The 20,448-nt window shown below is 34.4% G+C and overlaps 1 protein-coding gene and 1 long non-coding RNA gene across 2 annotated transcripts; both read left to right on the top strand.

Annotated features, from left to right (window-relative positions):
• Nucleotides 1-4,483: 4,483 nt before the first annotated feature.
• On the top strand, nucleotides 4,484-10,807 carry LOC140439872 (uncharacterized). The gene is made up of 4 exons (XR_011950739.1): nucleotides 4,484-4,554; nucleotides 4,611-4,807; nucleotides 7,218-7,362; nucleotides 10,629-10,807. It is a non-coding gene; the product is annotated as an uncharacterized lncRNA (long non-coding RNA).
• Nucleotides 10,808-11,272: 465 nt separating this feature from the next.
• LOC140438906 (uncharacterized) lies at nucleotides 11,273-11,878 on the top strand. The gene has a single exon (XM_072528540.1). The coding sequence runs from the start codon at nucleotides 11,273-11,275 to the stop codon at nucleotides 11,876-11,878; it is 606 nt and encodes a 201-aa protein (XP_072384641.1).
• The last annotated feature ends 8,570 nt before the right edge of the window (nucleotides 11,879-20,448 follow it).

Genomic DNA, 20,448 nt, shown 5'->3' with positions numbered 1-20,448 from the left:
TTTACCACCCAAATCGTATAAAAATAATTTTACTAATTACATGTTTTCTTTACCTTCAACTTCAAATCCAAACAAAAGGCACAGACTAACTAGTCCTGATTCAATTGAACTTACAAGAAAAGAAATACACAACCAAACTCCTTTTTTGTCTCTTGGGGAATTTTTAATAGTCAACATTATTAAAAAAAAAGAAAAAATGAAATAAGAATGGCCCTAAATCAACTAAAACCGAATAAATGTCCGGGAGAGGATAAAATTACAGTCGAAATGTTGAAAAATCGGTGGAAGAAAAATAGAACAGGTATTAAATATTTTATTTAATAATGTAATTGATGAAGGACAGATTCCTCAAGAATGGTACAACTCCGAAGTCATTTTACTATTCAAGATAGGAGACAAAGCAAACATCGAGAATTACCGACCAATATCCTTGCTCTCACATCTGTATAAATTACTAACTAAAATCATAACCAACCGCCTAACACATAAACTCGATTTCTATCAACCTATCGAGCAGGCTGGATTCAGAAAACATTTTAGTACCATGAACCACTTGCCGCCTTGGTGTCACGCCGCCAAGAACACAATTCTAGCAATGAGATAGTCGCCTACGCACTTTGGTGTATGGCATGTTAAAAAGAAGAAGACCACTTGCACACCGTAAGAACACTGATAGAAAAATGCACCGAGTATAATGTTCCAATTCATATGGCGTTCGTCGATTTCCATAAAGCATTCGATTCCATCGAATTATGGGCGGTGCTAGAAAATGCACGTATAGATTCAAGATACACTAACATAATTAAAAACATATATGAAAATATCACCATGCAGATAGAGCTGGACGAAAGCACAAAAACTAATCCCATAAGACTACAACGGGGAGTAAGACAAGGAGACACCATCTCTCCCAAACTATTTACCCTTGCTCTAGAAGACATTTTTAAGAAACTAGAATGGAACAATAAGGGTATTAACGTCGACGGATCATACTTAAACCACTTGCGATTCGCGGATGACATAGTTTTAAAAGCCGATAATATCCAAGAACTAAATGATATGTTACAACAATTAAATGCAGTTTCAGAAGCGGTAGGCTTAAAAATGGACTATAGCAAAACAAAAATACTGAGCCGAGACCAGGCAAATATAACAATACAAAATCATACCATAGAAAATGTTGAACATTATGTATATCTAGGTCATGTTATCAAACTAGGAAAACCAAATCAAGATGCTGAAATTAAAAGAAGAACACAACTGGCATGGGGTGCTTTCGGCAAATTAGCATATATCTTGAAAAACACCTCCATTCCTGTAAACTTAAAGAAAAAGGTGTATAACACATGCATACTACCAGTTTGTACTTACGGCTTGGAGACAGTAGCTCTTACCAAAAAATCTGCTAAAAAATTAGAAACAACGCAAAGAGCAATGGAACGAATCATGCTTGGAATATCACTTAGAGACAAGATTAGAAACACCGAGATAAGACGTAGAACGAAGATTAGGAATATTGTGGAAGAAATTGCAAAAATGAAATGGCGCTGGGCAGGTCACGTAGCCCGAGATAATGACAACAGGTGGACACGGAGAATTCTAGAATGGAGACCAAGGACGACAACAAGAAGCATGGGAAGACCTCAAAAAAGATGTACTTATAGATGACATAAGAACAGTGGCAGGCAAACAGTGGATTAGATTGGCGCAAGATAGAGAAAGATGGAAGCAATTGGGAGAGACCTACATTCAGGAGTGGATGGAAAATGGTTGACAAAGAAGATTTAAAAAAACTCAATTGGAGTAAAATCACAATCAGAGGAATTAAATTTAACAATAAGTTTAGTTTTAGAAGTAATTCTGAATATTATAAGTAATATTAAACAAACAAACAATTTCAATGTATCAGAATCTGAAATAGCGCAATTAATTAGGTAGTATATACGTAAACCTTACCTAGTCTTCAAATTCACAGACATAAACACAAATATAAATTTGCTGCAATGCAACTGTCCTTCAGCAGTAACTAATGAAGTAAATCTAGAATATCTGGTAATCAAAATTAAATTGCCATAGCATTGGCCTCAGAAACCTGGTTTAAATCAAAATACTATTATAATGTTAAAAGGTTACAATTGCTTTAAAATTTATAGATCAGATCATGCAGACGGATATGGTGGAACAGCCATTTTATTAAAACCCATTAATGGCCAAACTATGGAAAACGAAACATTTCTTTAAATATTTTTTCTGCCATTTTCATATGATGAATATTATAGTTTATGTATCGGTCTTTTATATAAATAGTTTATTGACGTGTTTGTTATCTTAATGGTCCATATTATGTGTTGTATAATTTTTGAAATAATAATCAAAACACTCCAAATTTACTAGTATCTGTTGGTGTCGTTTGAGCTCGCATAATAAATCATAAGATATTTAAAATTAGACCAAACCAGCACTCCTTGTTCAATTAGAGATTGTAGAATAATATTATCCAAACATTATTTGAAATATGACTACTCATAAAATTTTATAACGCCTTAAAGATACTGTTTCGTTTATGAAATTTTGGCGCGATCCGTGAATTTATTATCCATATTGGATAGTCTACAATAATACAAACTTTTTCAGTCTTAGCTATTATTTCCAACTGTGTAGTGGTTTCTTTGGTATAATAATAGTGAGTTCAAGTGGTATAATAATAGTGAGTCTACTCGTTAGTAGCTATTTTTACAATTTTGCAGTATTTTTACCGTGACTCAAGATGTCTAGAGGGTATGTAAAATTTGTTATTAGTATTTTTTAAATCCCATATACATATTCCATATAAATATTATTACCAGTTAATATTCCATATACATAATCCCATATACATATTATTATCAGATATGTACGATAATAAATTTACATATACGTACTCTAAAACGATCTTCTATTTTAAGATTGTCCGAATATGAAATGAAGAGACCTCTTTCAGTGAAAGAACTGCAAGTTATACTGGAGGATGATTCTGATTTAGAAGAAGGGGATGAGATAGATACAATTTATATACCTACCTCCTTTAGTTGATGAAGAGGATTTGGATGATAATCTTCTTATAGAGGAAGGAGCTTTGACTGATATCGCTGGAACATTCGAGATCCACACAAGGTCTCGAGATGAGGCTAAGACGCCCACAGAATCCATATTGGAACCATCTACAAGTAGGCGGAAGAAAAGAAAAGTAAGTTCCCAACGAAAATGCAATATACACCTGAGTGGTCTAAATCGTCAGAAAACTATTCCTCTTCTCCAGAAGAAAATGAATTTAATAAAAAGGAAGAAATAAAGCTGAGACTTGCTAGGAAAACACCATTTGAAATATTCTATTTATTTTTTGACGATATTGTATTCCAGAAGATACTCGAATTCAGCCTGACGTAGGCCCGGTACAACAACAGATATGATTTCAAACTCTCTCCAGCTCAACTGCAGAAGTTTTTTGGTATTTTAATCGTTACCGGTTATCATACACTTCCGGCGTGTAATATGTATTGGTCAAAAGACCCAGATAAAGGCGTGGATCTCGTGAGAAAGTGCATGAGTCGAAACACCTTCCGAGACATAAAAAGAAATCTTCATGTCTCCGATAATAATAACTTAGACAAAAATAATAAATTTGCCAAGATACGTTCATTATTTTTGCTGATGAACGAACGATATTTGCAGTTTGGACTATTTGCTCATAATATGTCTAAAGATGAACAAATGGTTCCTTATTTCGGCCGACATTTTGCAAAAATGTTTATGAAGGGTAAACCAGTGCGCTTTGGCTTTAAGGTCTGGTGCTTGTGTAGCTCAAAGGGATATCTATACCAATTCATTCCTTATGGTGGCGCAAATCCAGAAAGGCAGAAATCTCTGTACACATTAGGGACGCAAGTAGTTTTGGATCTGCTACATGTAATGCAAAACTCTTCAGAACATAGAGTTTTCTTCGATAACTTCTTTTCAAATTATGCACTATTCCACATTTTAGGTGAAAAAGGAATTTTCTTTACTAGCACCGTGAGAGACAATAGGTTACCAGTATGTCCTCTACAAAGTAGCAAAGTGCTTGGAAATAATAACAGGGGCGAGTTTGATCATGCTTTCGACAAAAAGGCAGAAGTATCAGTTGCAAGGTGGAACGATAATTCCGTTCTTACTGTATCCAGCAACAATGGAACGGTTCATTAAATTGTTACAGTTAAAAGATATAATCGGAAGCTACGAAAGGAAGATTTAATACCTCAGCCCAATATGATTGTAACCGTTTCAAAAGTTTTAGAAATTTCATTATAATTTCGATTAAATTTTTTTAAAATAAAATTCCTCCCGCCACCTATCTGCCAAGTACTTTTAATTAACTCAAGGATTCTACTGTAATTCCAAATATATCCGTTAGATGAGAACGTTCAGTAACTTGTCACTCGTCTCGATTTTCAGCGGAAAAGATATAGCGTCTTTCTTTTATCTCTTAAAACGTCAAACCGTTAAGACGTGATTCTGTTTTTGTGGTCTCTTATGGAGGTAAGTCGAAAAAATCCTTTTCCTTTCTATATATTCAGATAAATATTTATTTTTAGACCCTTATCGGTGAGGCTAGAGATTGTTGAATATGTTTATTTGACCCGAAGTAATATAAGTATGGGATTCTAAATTCAGCCAATATTTCTTAATGGTATAAATGGACTCCTAATAAATGGTTTAATCCAATCAAATACTTAAAGGGTGAAAGGAAATAAAGCATATCCTTTTTTTCACCAGCAGTTGGATAAATCAGGTTGTACCAAATTTCATATTTCTATTCTCTATTGAGCAAGCGAGGAATATTTATGAACTTAAAAAAATAGTGAAGTGTTTTATTTTTATCTAAAATTATAAAAGATATTCTTCTTAGTATATTCTTAAATAAGTAACTATATTTTTTTGAATGTGAACGAATTTCGAAATTTGGGATAATACATAAATTCATTTTTTTCTACTAATTCTTAGTTTAACATCATGATATAGAACGTTTATTTACTTATACGATTTTAAAATTAGTTTTGTATAAACACTTCTCATGGTAACCGAATAATGTAAACATAAGTTGGTATTTTAATATCTTTCTGGAATGACGTAACTTTTAAAGTAAGATCTTTTAATAATGTTTTTTGTGCATTACAAAGAAATAAAAGTATAATTTTGTTGTAAAACTTTCTCTAAATTCTTATTTTTGAAGTTATACTTCTATGCGCGCGCTCCGCGTTGGAAATTTGTACGGGAGTGAATCGGTGAAATCATTATACTCCATTCGCTTGGCTCGGGCATATTTTGACAGATTCATTGTCGGAAACCTACAACACAACAATTCCTACTTCTCAGTATTAATAACTCAAGTATCCTACTATTGCAGACTTCTTTCTTTAAAAAAAGAAGAATTATTCTAAATAGTGGAAGTGTATACTAAAACCATCAAATTTTGGGTAGTATATTATTTAAAAAATATATTTTAGTTGTTATAATTTAACATAACTATTTATTATATGGTGCAAATAAATAAATATTGATTGTCGGTAATTCGCAAAGTTCTATTTTATTTAATATTTAGTTTGTTTACTATAAATATTGGCTATGAGTACGTGTGCTTGGTTGTATAGTAATTTCCAGCCACTTTTAGTCTGTCAAAAAGTAACTAACTTCGCAAAAAAATAATCACTAAATTCACTAGACAGTTAGGACTGGGAATAGCGAACTGAGTTTACATATGTAAGATAATGAGTAAGAAAGAACTTGTAAATATCTCAAGAAAGTTCAAATGTGTACTTATATACACAACAAACAACAATTAAATAAGTTGTATCACCAAACAATATTTTTTTATTAATATGTCTACGTTAAGCTGTAATGATGGGTTCGAGGTGGTTCAGGCGATCTTAACTACGTCACACTCCTGGGCCAGCTGTCAAATGTCATGCGCAATATCATACCTTGTGTATTCATTGTACCATGATAAATAACTTACCCGTGATTATTTTTGCTATTTTTTTTTTATCAAAAAACAGTCAAAATTGTAAGAACTCCAAACATATGATTTACGTGTTGTGACAATACCGCCATCATACCAAAAAAAATCTAACTATACATGAAACTAAAACATTTTGACTTCTAAGTTCATCTATTGAAATATAGATGGTACTGCTAGTATGACCACGTAGTGGATCCAGTGGGTCAGTTGAGCACCTGAAGTCACACCTAAAATTACTAAAGGAAACAGGACTAGAAGATATAAATGAGTTTGTTAAAGACATAATGGACATGAAGTTGTTTCAAGCTATTTCAAGCACCTTCATGAGGAATAAAAAAAGTATATAGATAGATTAAAATTTAGAAGTGAATCCCATGTTTTAGTGTTCTGAATCAACATCTTAAGACATGTTTCTCCAAAGATTTCGCCTATCCAAATACACTAATTTATATTCAAACATTTCTTGATTTATTTATCAACTATCAAGTAGCAACATAATTAAAATAAACAAAGGCATCTTCTAACCTTTCAATTACTTTACGACATTTAAGATTTAAGATGTTATCAGCCATTCTTTCATAAACACAGCAATATTAAGTTACTCCTGATATTTGAAAACAACTTAATTTCATTCCAAGTTACATCATAAACAGGTTTCTCTTAAATTTACAGAAAAAACTGTTAATAAAACTGAGGGAAGCTGTAAAAGTGTTATTTTTTACAACTTTATGGCATGAATAAGAATTTTCAGTTGTTATAGGTTACAGTAACCCCAGTAACTATATTATCAAAATCCGTAATTTCTTATGTACATAAAGGGCATTGAAGTATTAAAAAAACTCTCACTATCCTCCGCTGGAACTTAAACAAGTTGACAAAAGTCTGCTGCATATTCTTGGAAAATCTTTGAAAATATATTCATGTTTTATTTTTGTTGAGCAAAGTACATAAAAGAGATAAATCTAAATTTAGTGATGTGTAGAGGAAGAAAAAAGTACTTGCTTCGTGACAGCAATTTTTTGTTTTAAAGTACAATATAAAAGATAATTGACCTTAAAGTAGAATATAAAGAACAAATTAAAAAAGTTGAGTTATGTAAAAGTACATAGCAACGGTTTATTTTACATTTTTACTGAGATTAAGGCAATTAAAAAAAAATAACTGATTTTTCCTTTTTTTTTAGGTAATAAATTTTTTTATATGTCTTTATGTGAGATAAGTGGAAGACAACCACTGCAATTGGCAAAACCATCACATCATTACAATGAATATGTAGTCGAAAAATTAAATGTAACTGATCCAAAACGAACACTTTTTATTGGAGATGTGTAGGTATATTTTATAAATATACGTATTCATAGATAATATTAAAATTAATGTGCTTTTGAGAATTATTCATATAATGCGTAGTGACACACTGGGCAAAGTTGTTACTTACCGTTAAAATTGGTCGATTTTCAGTTTATATAAAACCTTTTTAAATATGTAAGGTACAATAGAATTTTTTTAAGTTACGTCAAATATTTATTTAACTTCCATAGGCTTTTAATTAACCATGCTTATGTTAAACAGTATATATATATATATATATATATATATATATATATATATATATATATATATATATATATATATATATATATCACCATTGTCATTCATTCTCGGCATATTCTACCGATTATAGTAAAGCCCCCTTACATAGTCATTCTTTATTTCTGCCCACGATTGTCTATAATATTCTATTTTCTGTACCAGGTTATAGCGGCTTGTTTCCTTATGTCATAATCTTCTCGCTAAATGTCCTGCTCACAACCATTTTAAAGATTTAATTCTGTGGTTTACATTAGTAATCTTGGTTTTCTGTCTGAACCATTCTATTCTTTTTCGATCTCTCTTTGTTACAACTAGCATGCATAGCTAAATTGACCTTGGGGTGACTTTAAGTTTCGATATTATCTCTTGCTTTAGTGTCCAATTTTCGCAGCCGCATGTCATGATTGGTAGTATACATTGATCGAATGCTTTCTTCAGGAGGAGTGACATCTTCAATTTGAATATAACTGAATTTCTACCAAAAGATGTCCAAGTCAGTTCCATTTTTCTGTTGTATGTATTATATTAGAAGTATTCGATATAGATAAAGATTACTACGACGTCTATCATTTTATGATTGTAGCTGTATGTTGAATACGAAAAAAGAAGTTAAGAAATAACTTCTATCTGAGTAAATGCCTAAGGCAAACCTTATAGTGTTAATAATGCTGTAACAATAGTCCAGGCGGGATCTGTTTTGAATTGGACATTTTTCATGGGAGTCCATTTTTTTTTCTGGAATACTGAAATTATTTAATGATGTACTTTGTATCAATAATCACGACATATGCCAGTTGCAAACCTTGTGCTAAATTTTTTATTTACTAAAATCTAAATAAATCGACAATTTTTGCTTCTATCGCCCATATTTTTGCATATAACTCGAGAGGTATTGCTCTTTTCAACGGAAATTATGGAAGATAAAAGTTTTGTAAATTTTACATAATATTTGACTAGCTCGAAATTGAAAATTTAATGTTTATCTAAAAAAAAGCAATACTTGGTAAAAAAGAGTTTTTCCTTTAAATTTTTTCGACTCCTTTTACAAAACTTACCGCCTTTATATCCACTTAGAAAAACTTTATAATACGAGAAAAGCGGGTTCTTAATTTCAATAGGATCGGTTTATTAGTTTTTTCATAATAATTTTGCAATCCAGGGTCCGCAAAAAATTGCATTGCAAAATTATACTGGGTCCAAAATAAGCCTTTGAAATAATCGAAAACATTTTTGCATATAAAGAAAGGCTCAAGCTTTTAACATTCAAATCAGTCAGCTGGGAGAGCGTAGAGATTTTTTAAAATTCGAAACAATTTTTTGATTTATAAATAAACATAAACATAAACATAACTTCGGAGTTTTACACATATTAATTTCAAAATTTGTATACTTCTTTATACTTTAACTTTAAAAGACGCTTCTTAAAAAAAACCAAAGAATTCGGCCCATTTTTAAACAAGTACTGTTTAAAAGTCTTGTCAAGTACTTTTTATATAAAAATTCTTCTTACACGAAAACATTTTTTTGTCTTTTTTATGCATATTTTCACGAGGCGTATTACGCAAAAATTTTTAGTACTTGAAAAGACGTACTTAGTATTTGTTTTAAAACGAACCGTCTATCACTTACGGTTAGGGCTCTTGTTAACGAACGTTTTTTTCAACGGGTAACGGGCCGATGCTAAACGAATACCCGTGTCGACGGTTCATAAATTTCAAGGGATATGCGTCCGTTAACAGTATGGAATCTCCGAAATATCGTTAGTTTTAAAGTAACAAATGTACGCAATACATGCTATATCGTGTTGTCGTCAAAGCAAAAAATTATACTAGCGTATTATTTGTATAAAAAATGCAGAAGAAACGGGAGAAGCGTAAGAGAAAAATATGGATACATCCTATTTTGTTAGAAAGAGAAAAGTATGGTGCTTTTCATACACTTTACGAAGAATTGAAAAAATACGACACAAAATTAATAAAATCTCCATATCAAAATCTATATTTTAGGGGCAACAAAGAAAGAAATTTACTGAAACAACGGATGCTCGTCCAACGCCGTTAACACACTTGCATAAACTAAAATGGTTCACTGTAACGGTCCTACGAACGTCTTGCCGAGGGGGGACTGGATACGTAGACGGTCAAAAGTTAACCAACGGATTGGTTGCTGTTGCGTGAACAAACATTTATACCAACCTGAAAGACACTGAGCAACGGTCAACGGAACGGTTTCAAAATCGACCCGTTGACCGTTGTCGTTAACAAGAGCTCTAGGCGGCAAATGCATGTCAACTTTAAGCTTCGAAATATCTGCAACCAATTATCTGAATGCATTGTATTCTTAAAGAAGCACCTTTTAAAATTCTGTAGTAGAAGTGTAAACATTTTGAAATTGATATGTGTTAAACTCGCGAAGTTGTTTTATTTATTTATAAGCTAAAAAATCGTTTAAAAATTTCTTAGGATCTCCTAGCTGACTCATTTTCAATTTTCAAAGTGCATTTGACAGCTTGAGACTTTCTTTATACGTAAAAATTTTTTCGACCTATTTAAACTGCTTATTTTGGACCCAGCATAATTTTGAAAATTTGCAATTTTTAACGGACGTTAGATTTTCGATTTTTTGCAGTTTTTTGTGCAATTATTGCTATTTTTAAACAATAAACAATAAATATTAAGTTTTTGGCTAGTTAAATATTATGTAAAATTGAAAAACTAAACTTTTACATTTTAAAAGTTTTTTTGTAGGAGCAATATCTTTCTAGTTATATTTATTATTGATATAAGTTACATTCTAAAGTTATTCCAGCAAAAAATAGACTCCTATAAAAATATCAATTATGGTCTGCTTTTCAACAGATCCCGTCTGGACTGCAAAGAGGATTGAGAACGGAAAATGGAAGAAACAATATTCGATACAGTAATCTGGTTTCATATTATCAACATTTTAAAAATATTGTTCCTAAATTTATTGATCTACATAGTTTGTTTTATTTTACTAGGATCAACGAGGATATGGGATTTGGTACGGTAGGTGGATACCAAAAACTTCTCGTTCTTAGTGGTACTACAAAAATGCATGATATTAAAAATTGGAAGCACCCAGAAGAGTACAAACCTACGTATTATATTCAGAATAACTGCGAACTGAATAAGATAATAAAAACTGTACATAACTTGTGACAATGTTATTTGAAATAAATTTATTTTTTACAACTTTGTTTTTGATAATTATATTTAGTAGAGTTTATCAATCCGATAGTCCAACCATCTGGCGGAATTACTTCGAAATAATTAGTTTAGTAATTCCATGTTATGAACTTTTATCCATCCAAGATAGATCTGTGGCAGATTGACAGTTAACCTCCAGCCACACATGGGTTGACTGTGCTATTAAAGTGAGGGAACGTCGACGGAGAAAAGAAGAGGAGATGAGACCAGCTGATGGCAGTCAGAACACGATCACACGACGAGGTGACAACGAAAAGAACTCTTACAGTTTTCTTACTTGTTTTTAGTATGTAGTTTATTGCTAATAAATCAATAAAACAGTTTAAAGTGTGCCCCGACTACTTTGCTTCCCGCAAACAGGCCACATTGGTGACCCCGAGAAAAAAACTGTAAGTACAACGATTTATACACAACTATGACAAACACCGACCAAACAATGCCAAACAATATGAATATTACACCGTGCGAAGGCGATAATCACTCATTAATTGCACGGGTAGGCATTAAAGCGCCAGAGTTTTGGCGCACTGAACCAGAACTATGGTTTCTCCGGCTAGAAGCGCAGTTTCGACAAGCCAAAATCACAACTGACAACTGTAAATTTGACCATACTGTTGCTAGTTTAAACAGTGAAGTACTTATAGAAGTAGCAGACATAGTAAAGAATCCCACTGCTGGCAATGCCTATATACAACTGAAAACTCGACTTCTCGACAGGTATGGCACCAGCTCAGATGAAAAGATCCACAAGTTGATGGAACTCACTCTGGGTGACCTAAAACCCACTCAACTACTCCATCGAATGCAAGCTTTGGCCATGGATAGCATTAGTACGCAAGTTCTCAAAAATTTTTGGTTGGACCGCCTACCACCTTCAGTTCGAAGCGTTATATCTATTCTTGATGGAGACCTAGAAGAACTTGCTAAGAAAGCCGAAAGCGTATCTACGGTGTTCCAGTTTTCCAGTCATGGTTGTTACCGAAAGCTCTACCTTAGACAAAACAGTGGCTGCATTGAGTGACCAAGTGAATGCTTTATCCAACAGATTAACTGTAGCTGAAGAAGGGCAACAGATTCAAATGACCAAGAGTACCAAGTCATCATCAGACAAACAGTGTTACTACCATCGAAGATTTGGTGCACAAGCAAAGAAATGTAGACCACCCTGCAATTTTACAAAAAACGATCAAAGGGCGCAGTAACGGCGGCAACCGCAGCCCCTCACATACCACGCCGCCTCTTCATTACCGATAGTGCTCTCCAACTTCAATTTCTTATTAATACAGGGGCAGACCTAAGTGTGCTTCCACGTAAAATCTGCACTGCGACTCAGCCCAGCACTGTACGCCTGTATTCTGCCACCGGATCGTGCATCCAAACATATGGTCAGAAACAGCTCACACTAAACCTTGGTCTAGGCCAACCTGTAACATGGACATTTGTAGTCGCAGATGTCACCACACCCATACTAGGAGCCGATTTTCTGACGTACCATGGCATTAGTGTAGACATGGGAAACAAACGACTAGTAAGTCCAAGTATGTCAAGCAGTATTACCTGTGTGTCTCGTCGTGTTAGGGTGCCAGAAGTAGGCTTATCCACTGCTCATCCCTATGATCGTCCAACTGTTGCTATACCAGAGGATACTGAAAGAGTCCAGCACTATATTGAGACTCGAGGTACACCAGTTTTCTCTAAACCACGAAGACTTCCACCAGACCGTCTTCAAGCTGCACGAGCAGAATTCAACGAGCTGATGCAGGCAGGCATTATCCGACCATCAAAGTCATCTTGGGCCAGTCCGCTTCACTTAGTTCAGAAGTCCAATGGACGATGGCGTGCCTGTGGAGACTTCCGCCGTTTAAATACCATGACGAAACCAGATCGCTACCCTATACCGCACATCCAGGATTTTGCTAACCAGCTACATGGTAAGAAAATTTTCTCTTGCATCGACTTGGTACGTGCTTTTTACCAAATTCCAGTCCACCCGAAGGATGTCCAAAAGACGGCTGTAATAACCCCCTTTGGGCTGTACGAGTTCCTCCGAATGCCGTTCGGTTTGCGAAATGCTGCCCAGACGTTCCAGAGATACCTCGATCACCTTTTTCGAGAATGCTCATGTGTATGTATACATTGACGATATCTTGGTTGCCTCGGAGACTGAGACTGAGTATGAGCAACACCTGGCATCAGTACTTCGGATTCTGGAAGCAAATGGACTCCAAATAAACAAGGATAAATCAAAATTCCGTAAACGTGAAGTAAACTTCCTGGGTGCCACGGTATCCCCAACTGGCGTTCGTCCATTACCGGCTAAAGTTAGCGCGATTCGTAAGTTTCCACAACCTACGACCTATCGACAGCTACGACGATTTATGGGTATGTTCAATTTCTACAGACGTTGGTTACCTAATGCTGCCAATGAGCTAATGCCACTAACGGAGTTATTGCCTCAGCAAAAGAAAAAGCAGCAAGAACTAACATTAACACCAGCAGCTGCAGCAGCTTTCACCAAGGTAAAAGAACTCTTGGCCGCGTCGACTGAATTGGTCTTTCCAGCACCAAATGCCCAATTGAACATGTCAGTTGATGCCTCAGATGCTGCCATCGGCGGTGTTTTGCAACAGCTTATAGGTGAACACCTACAGCCCATCGCTTTCTTCTCTCGAAAGCTTTCTAAGACGGAGCGAAACTACAGCACTTATGACCGAGAGTTGCTTGCCATATTCAGTGACATACATCACTTCCGCCATTTTCTTGAGGGTATGCCATTTACCATTTATACTGATCACAAGCCTTTAACGTTTGCCTTCCAACAGCGACATGAGCGGCAGTCTCCACGACAGATACGTCAACTAGAATTTATTGGCCAATTCTCGACCGATATTCGACATATACAGGGCGCAGCCAATATCGTTGCCGATTGTCTCTCACGACCTGAAGTAGACGCTATCACAACACCCATTACTATTGACTATGACCGGCTATCCGAAGCTCAGACTACAGATGAGGGTCTTCAACAGACCCTGAACGATCCTGCCAGTTCCTTACAACTTCAACGCATAGTTCTACCAGATAGCCAGCGGCCTATTTATTGTTCAGTCCAAGATGGTCGTATACGAGTTTATGTGCCAGCTGTGTTCCAAAGAGATGTTTTCCTGAAGTTCCACACGCAGTTCCACCCAGGGCATGCTGCTACATTACGAATGATTGCTGAACGTTTTGTGTGGCATAACATGAATCGCCAAGTCAAGCAGTGGTCACGAGAGTGCATCCAATGTCAACGTGCCAAAATCGGACGTCACACTGTTACACCTGTGACACCTCTAGGAATGCCAGACGATCGATTCGCACACATACATGTCGACATCGTTGGCCCACTTCCAGCAAATCAGAACTTTCGATACCTGCTCACAATCATCGACCGTTTCACAAGATGGCCAGAGGCCATACCTATCTCGGAGATTACAACCGAAGTCGTCGCGCAGAAGCTCCTTGAGGGATGGATATCCCGGTTTGGCGTGCCAGAAACCATAACAACGGACCGAGGTAGGCAATTTGAGAGCCAGTTGTTTCGCCAGCTCAATGGATTGCTAGGTGTACAACATATTAAAACCACTGCCTACCACCCACAATCAAACGGATGTATTGAACGTTTCCACCGAACGCTCAAGGCTGCTCTCATCGCCGCGGACACAGTATCGTGGGTTGAAGCCCTACCTCTGGTCATGCTAAGCCTTCGAAACACTTTCAAACAAGACATTGCATGTACAGCCTCCGAGTTAGTGTATGGTACCCCAGTGAGTCTCCCTGGACAGCTGCTTGTCCCTAGTGCTGTTACACCCGACGAGCATAGTTTTGTCCAACGACTACGTGAGACCATGGGAGCATTGCGTCCTGTACCGACGAGCAACCACTCAGCCCGCACTGCCTTTGTCCATCCGGATCTACAGACTACGAGTCATGTGTTTGTGCGAACCGATAAAGTGAAGCCTCCTCTTACACCTCCCGATACCGGCCCGTTTAGAGTGTTAGAACGAAGTGATAAGTTTGTAACTGTGGATGTCCAAAATGTCTGTGGATGTCCAAAATGTTCCTCAGCGAATTTCCATGGACCGACTCAAACCAGCATATATTCCAGCGGCCCAACAGGTGCAGGAAGAACATGCATATGCCAACCGTCTGATGAGCAACACAAGTCAACATAGCCGTTCGAAACCAGCAGGTTCCTCACTGGAGGGGAGCCCTGTGGCAGATTGACAGTTAACCTCCAGCCACACATGGGTTGACTGTGCTATTAAAGTGAGGGAACGTCGACGGAGAAAAGAAGAGGAGATGAGACCAGCTGATGGCAGTCAGAACACGATCACACGACGAGGTGACAACGAAAAGAACTCTTACAGTTTTCTTACTTGTTTTTAGTATGTAGTTTATTGCTAATAAATTAATAAAACAGTTTAAAGTGTGCCCCGACTACTTTACTTCCCGCAAACAGGCCACAGATCCAACGATTTTGACTAGCTTTTGAGAATGAACCCAATAGCCAGATAGCTGACTATACAATGAGAGACGTGGTTCTCTGAGGATGGCTCGAGCATTGCTGCCTGTGAAACTCCTTCCAATTTTCGGATTGAAAGTTCTAGATTTCGTTTTAAGAATAAATGTAGTCAATCCATTCCGGAAATTTCCTTTTCACGGTTAAACTTTTGTTCTTCTTCTGCAGCCTTAAGTAATCCAACTTTGGACATAGGCCTCCCCCAAATCACTCCGGTGTTTTCTATTTTGCGCCACTTGCTTCCAGTTGTGTCCTCCGATCTTCGTAATGTCATCAGCCCATATCATTTGTGGTCTTCCTCTGCGTTTTTTCCTAACCATGGTCTTCATTGTTGTATTTCGTGGTTCCATTTTTTATCCTTTAGTCAGGCATTGTGTCCTGCGAAGCTCCATTTTAATTTGGCAGCATGTTCTCATGCGTCTTTTACAGTATAGGGAGGATACACTGATCGTAAATTCTGGTTTTCAAATATTGTTTGTTTTATAGGTGTGCAATTGTAACGAATTAACGATTTTGACAATGGGCGTAATATTTAAGCCTTCTCCAGAATATTTTTGTTTTATAAAAGTTAAAACTTTAATAGTACTGTTAACAGGGCCGCCGCTAAGGTATTGGCCGCCCGTGTGCAACTTAATATTTGCCGCCCCCTTCCAACACTTTAGACATATATACTATTATTTAAAGAAATGTGCAAGAGATGCATAATATAACAATAATAATTACTCGATAAAATAATAATAGTAAATCGATGAATACTTAATTGAACATTTAGACTAATCTCCATGATCCAACGTCCATATATTATCCTAATGTATATCCCAATATCCTAATTTAAACGTCCTTTATCCTAATTTAATAACCATGATCCAACGTTCAGAATATGTATATCCTAATTTAAACGTCCATTTAATTAAAATAAACCATGAATAGAAACATAAACACATAAAAAAACACACTTTTCGGGCTTTCGTCTCGGAAAACTTTTTGACAATATCTTTAATGTCCAATGTCGCACACACTTCATGTTCTATAGATAACATTGCTAAAGCAGAAAATCTATCTTGCTTCATTGAGGATCGCAAATAGTTTTTAATAATCTTAAGTTTTGAAAACGACCGCTCACCCATAGCTACAGTAACAGGTAGAGTTAGGAATATACGTACTATTATAGTTAAGTTGGGAAATGTTGATACAAGATTATTTTCGCAAAATATATTCAAGAATATCACTAGGACTTTTTTCTGTGGAAAAAAATGGTTGAATAGCTTTGATTTCTTCAAATAAATCGTTTGCACTAATGTCAGTCTCTGAGCTGTTTATGTCTGTAAGGGCTTGATTCACTTTCTCACAATTGGTTTTAAGTTCATCATCGTTTTTAACTTTGGTTATGCCATAATTATATTACACTAAAAATGTCTGTGTTCTGTTGAAGTAATTGGAACCGTTCTTCAATTGCTGTTAGGGAAGCATCCAAAATCTTAAAATAAAAATTTATTTTAAATAACAATTCCGGAGATAATATAGGGGTATTAGCTCCTTCATACTCAAAATGCACTTTTCTTCTTCTAATTCGTTCGATAGAGGAGCTAGGGAAATCTTCTTCTATGTTAGCTTTTGTAGATATCTCTCTGAATTCGGTTACAAAATTTTGAAAATGTTCATCAGAACGTTTGGTTATGAAATATTTTTTTAAATTATCAAGTGCATCAAGTGAAGATTTTATGTCAAATTTTGAACTTTGAAGGAATTTTGCTAACCACGTTTATTTTACTTAAAATATCTTGTCACGCTACAACAGAACCCATGAATTTGAATTTCCAAATTTTGTTTTTAAGGGATTTTGCTAAAGTCCTAGTATCCATATCCCTTGTGCATTTTGCAATTCTTCTAAAGCATCATATATTTTACTAATCTGGGTTTTTAATAGTGCGATTGCATCGTTCTGACTCTCCCATCGCATGTCCGACAATGCTTTTAATGTCAACTTTGGAAGGTGCTTTAATAAAATGTTCCTTCTAATATTGGAAGAAGAAAAAATACATATACTTCCTGTACAGTATTAAAAAATTCCACTGACTCAAAACTTATTTTTATTGCATCATTCACCACCAGATTTAAACTATGCGCAAAACAGGGAATAAAAAATGCGAGGATATTTGTCTATCTCTGGATTACTTGTACAGCTCGATTATCTGGCATTCGTTTTAAGTGGCCAAGCCAGTTTAGTCTTTGTGACTTTACAAATCTAATTATTATTTATTTACAAATCGCATTAATTCATTTTTATTCTTCATGAATCATTGTTATTTTTGAATGTTTGTTATGTATTAAAAATATGTGCTTTTAAAAACATTTTGATAAACTGAGTGATGTGCATAGTTATTTAACTAGAAAAAACTCCATTATAATATCTTTCATTTTGTAGATCAACGAAGACCCAGAATTCATATGAATATATCAGTTTAAGGATTTTTAACATGTTACTGTAAAATTGTTGTTTTTTTTTAGACAGCAACCTTAAATGGTTCTTTCATATCGATTTGTTAAGTAAGAAACTAGCCTCAGCCTGCTATGCAATTTGCAATAAGATCTGTTTCGGAGGAAATCAATTTAGCATCTTCCAAAATAACATATTTTTCTTTGTTAAATCATGTTATCAATATTAAAATATGTAATGTTATCATTATTAAACAATACCAAGATAATTTTATGTGTGAAAATTATAAAAGATGTCATTTAAAATATTGTGCAATATTGTGTGACCTCACTACTGTACTCATATTCGATGACCAGCTAGTTCATCCGATCTAAATAAAATTTACTTTATCATTATTTATTTTGATTTTGTGTTTAGTTCAGTATATACGTACAAATATTGTTTACCTTCATTACCACTTTTTTGTATCTTTTTAAACATCTGAAATATCAAACTCGGGAGTATAAGTTGATTAACCTGTACCTACGTGTAATTAAAGATAATTAAGACTTGTTTTATAAAGGATATCTATGTTAACAAAATAACTGTACCAAAAATCAATAAATTTAAATTAACTTCAAAATTTTATGTACGATTAAATATTATAATAACAGAATTTTATCAACTCTTTATAGTTACTATAATTAAATTAGCCAAATTATATAAAAATACTTTCGACGCGAACCGATTTTGGAACATTATGTCTATTTGGAACTATCATACAACCATACAAGTCGTGGTTGTCAGACCTAGAGAGTTTTCCCTATACCTAGGGAATTTTGAGCCAGCTTAGGGAAAAAGGGAATTCTTAATATTTGTAAGACTATTTTTAAAAATCTGTTGAATGTAATAAACTTCACAAAATTGCACATATCTACTTGGAAATCGTAATTATTCGGGAATTCGAGGAATCACTGAATTCTATTCATGTAATTTTCCATCGGTGACTAGAGTGGTGGTATTTCACGAACTGCGAATTACTTCGGGAATCCACCTGGGCTATAGTAAATATTGGCTATTGGCCTCGGTCAATTTTTGGTTTCTAGATTCTCTTTCTCTAACTTTCTCTGCTAATTCCATGTAACTGTATCGATTGTGCCTTTGTGTTTCGTTTGTACCTTTGTGGTTAAGTTATTCAACATATAGGATTTCTTTACAGTAGGTAAGTATATACTTATTTATTTTTATTCCTATAAGGTATGTTTTTATGTTTACCTATTTTAAGATGTTGATATATTTTATCTCATAAAATTAATATTTATGAAAGTTCTTCAGGGGCTTCTCAAATTATATTTTATAGATCAATGTTTCAATAAAAAAGGTCTTCAAGCACAGAATATTTTAAATTTTCTTCAAAATCCTTCTACTATATTTTACTTAGGTACATTTTTTAAACTTTGTGTTGCCTCTTTTTATGGATTTAAATCTAGAAATGCAAACCGAAAGTATTAAAATACACATTCTATATAAACGAATTGAAACTGTTTTAAGAACACTTTTAGATTGCTACTTAAAAAGGGATTATTTAGATAAAACTTTGATTGAACATATAGAATACAAAAATCCTCATTATTTTCTAAAAATAGAAAATATTTATTTAGGTGTCTATGTAACAGGTGCTATACACAATAACGAGCATGGATTAAATGAGGCAGATTTACTTGATTTCAGAAAGAAGTGTTTAGATTTTTTGATAGAAGGTTGTTCGCAGATTTACAAAAGATTCGATAATACAAATAAAACTGTGGCTACATTAAAACATATGTCACTCATTTCACCAGATGAAGTAATATCGAAAAAACATACTTCTTTGGGACCTTTAGTCTTCCATTTTCCCAACTTGACAATTGATAAATTAAATCACATAGACAGAGAATGGCGTACTTTAAGAAATCTTAATTTAAATGAATATAAAGATTTAAGTGTGCAAGATTTTTGGGTAAAAATTGGAGGATTGAAAACTGGTGATGATTCTCCTATGTTTCCGACCTTATCCAACTTTGTTTTTTGCTTGTTTAGTCTGCCACATTCAAGTGAAAATGTTGAACGGATATTTTCCAAAATAAATCTTAACAAAATTGAAATGAGAAATAAATTATCAACTGAGATTTTAAGCGGAATATTACACAGCCAAGTATTGTTTAAACATGACAATTACTACAAATTTAATATTCCCGATGAATTGTTAAAAAAAATGGATTCGTCAATATATAACAAAAGTCAGAAATGAACTTAAAGTTTTGATTCTGATTTTCATTTTCTTATTATGTGTATTTTACGAAATAAACATATTTTATCTAATTTGTTTGTTATAGTTTGGTATACGATGTTTTTTGTTGATTAGTTTTTATTTTTGAATATTTGTTAATTAGGTTATAAGTACGTAATGTGTATTTTAATCATCGAGCAAAAAGATAAAAGAGGGAATCTAATCGTTATGAAAAGGAGACCAAAAAAGTGGCCTCTGATGGCGGACATATCCGGAAATGCGAATGCGCCAAATTTAAATTTCATGACACTTCACAATAATTATACAGTGGTGGAGAGGCTCTAATGT

This window comes from Diabrotica undecimpunctata, chromosome 4, assembly GCF_040954645.1.
Source record: "Diabrotica undecimpunctata isolate CICGRU chromosome 4, icDiaUnde3, whole genome shotgun sequence".
NCBI classification, from domain to species: Eukaryota; Metazoa; Arthropoda; class Insecta; order Coleoptera; family Chrysomelidae; genus Diabrotica; species Diabrotica undecimpunctata.
This window is presented reverse-complemented; position numbering and strand designations above follow the sequence as displayed.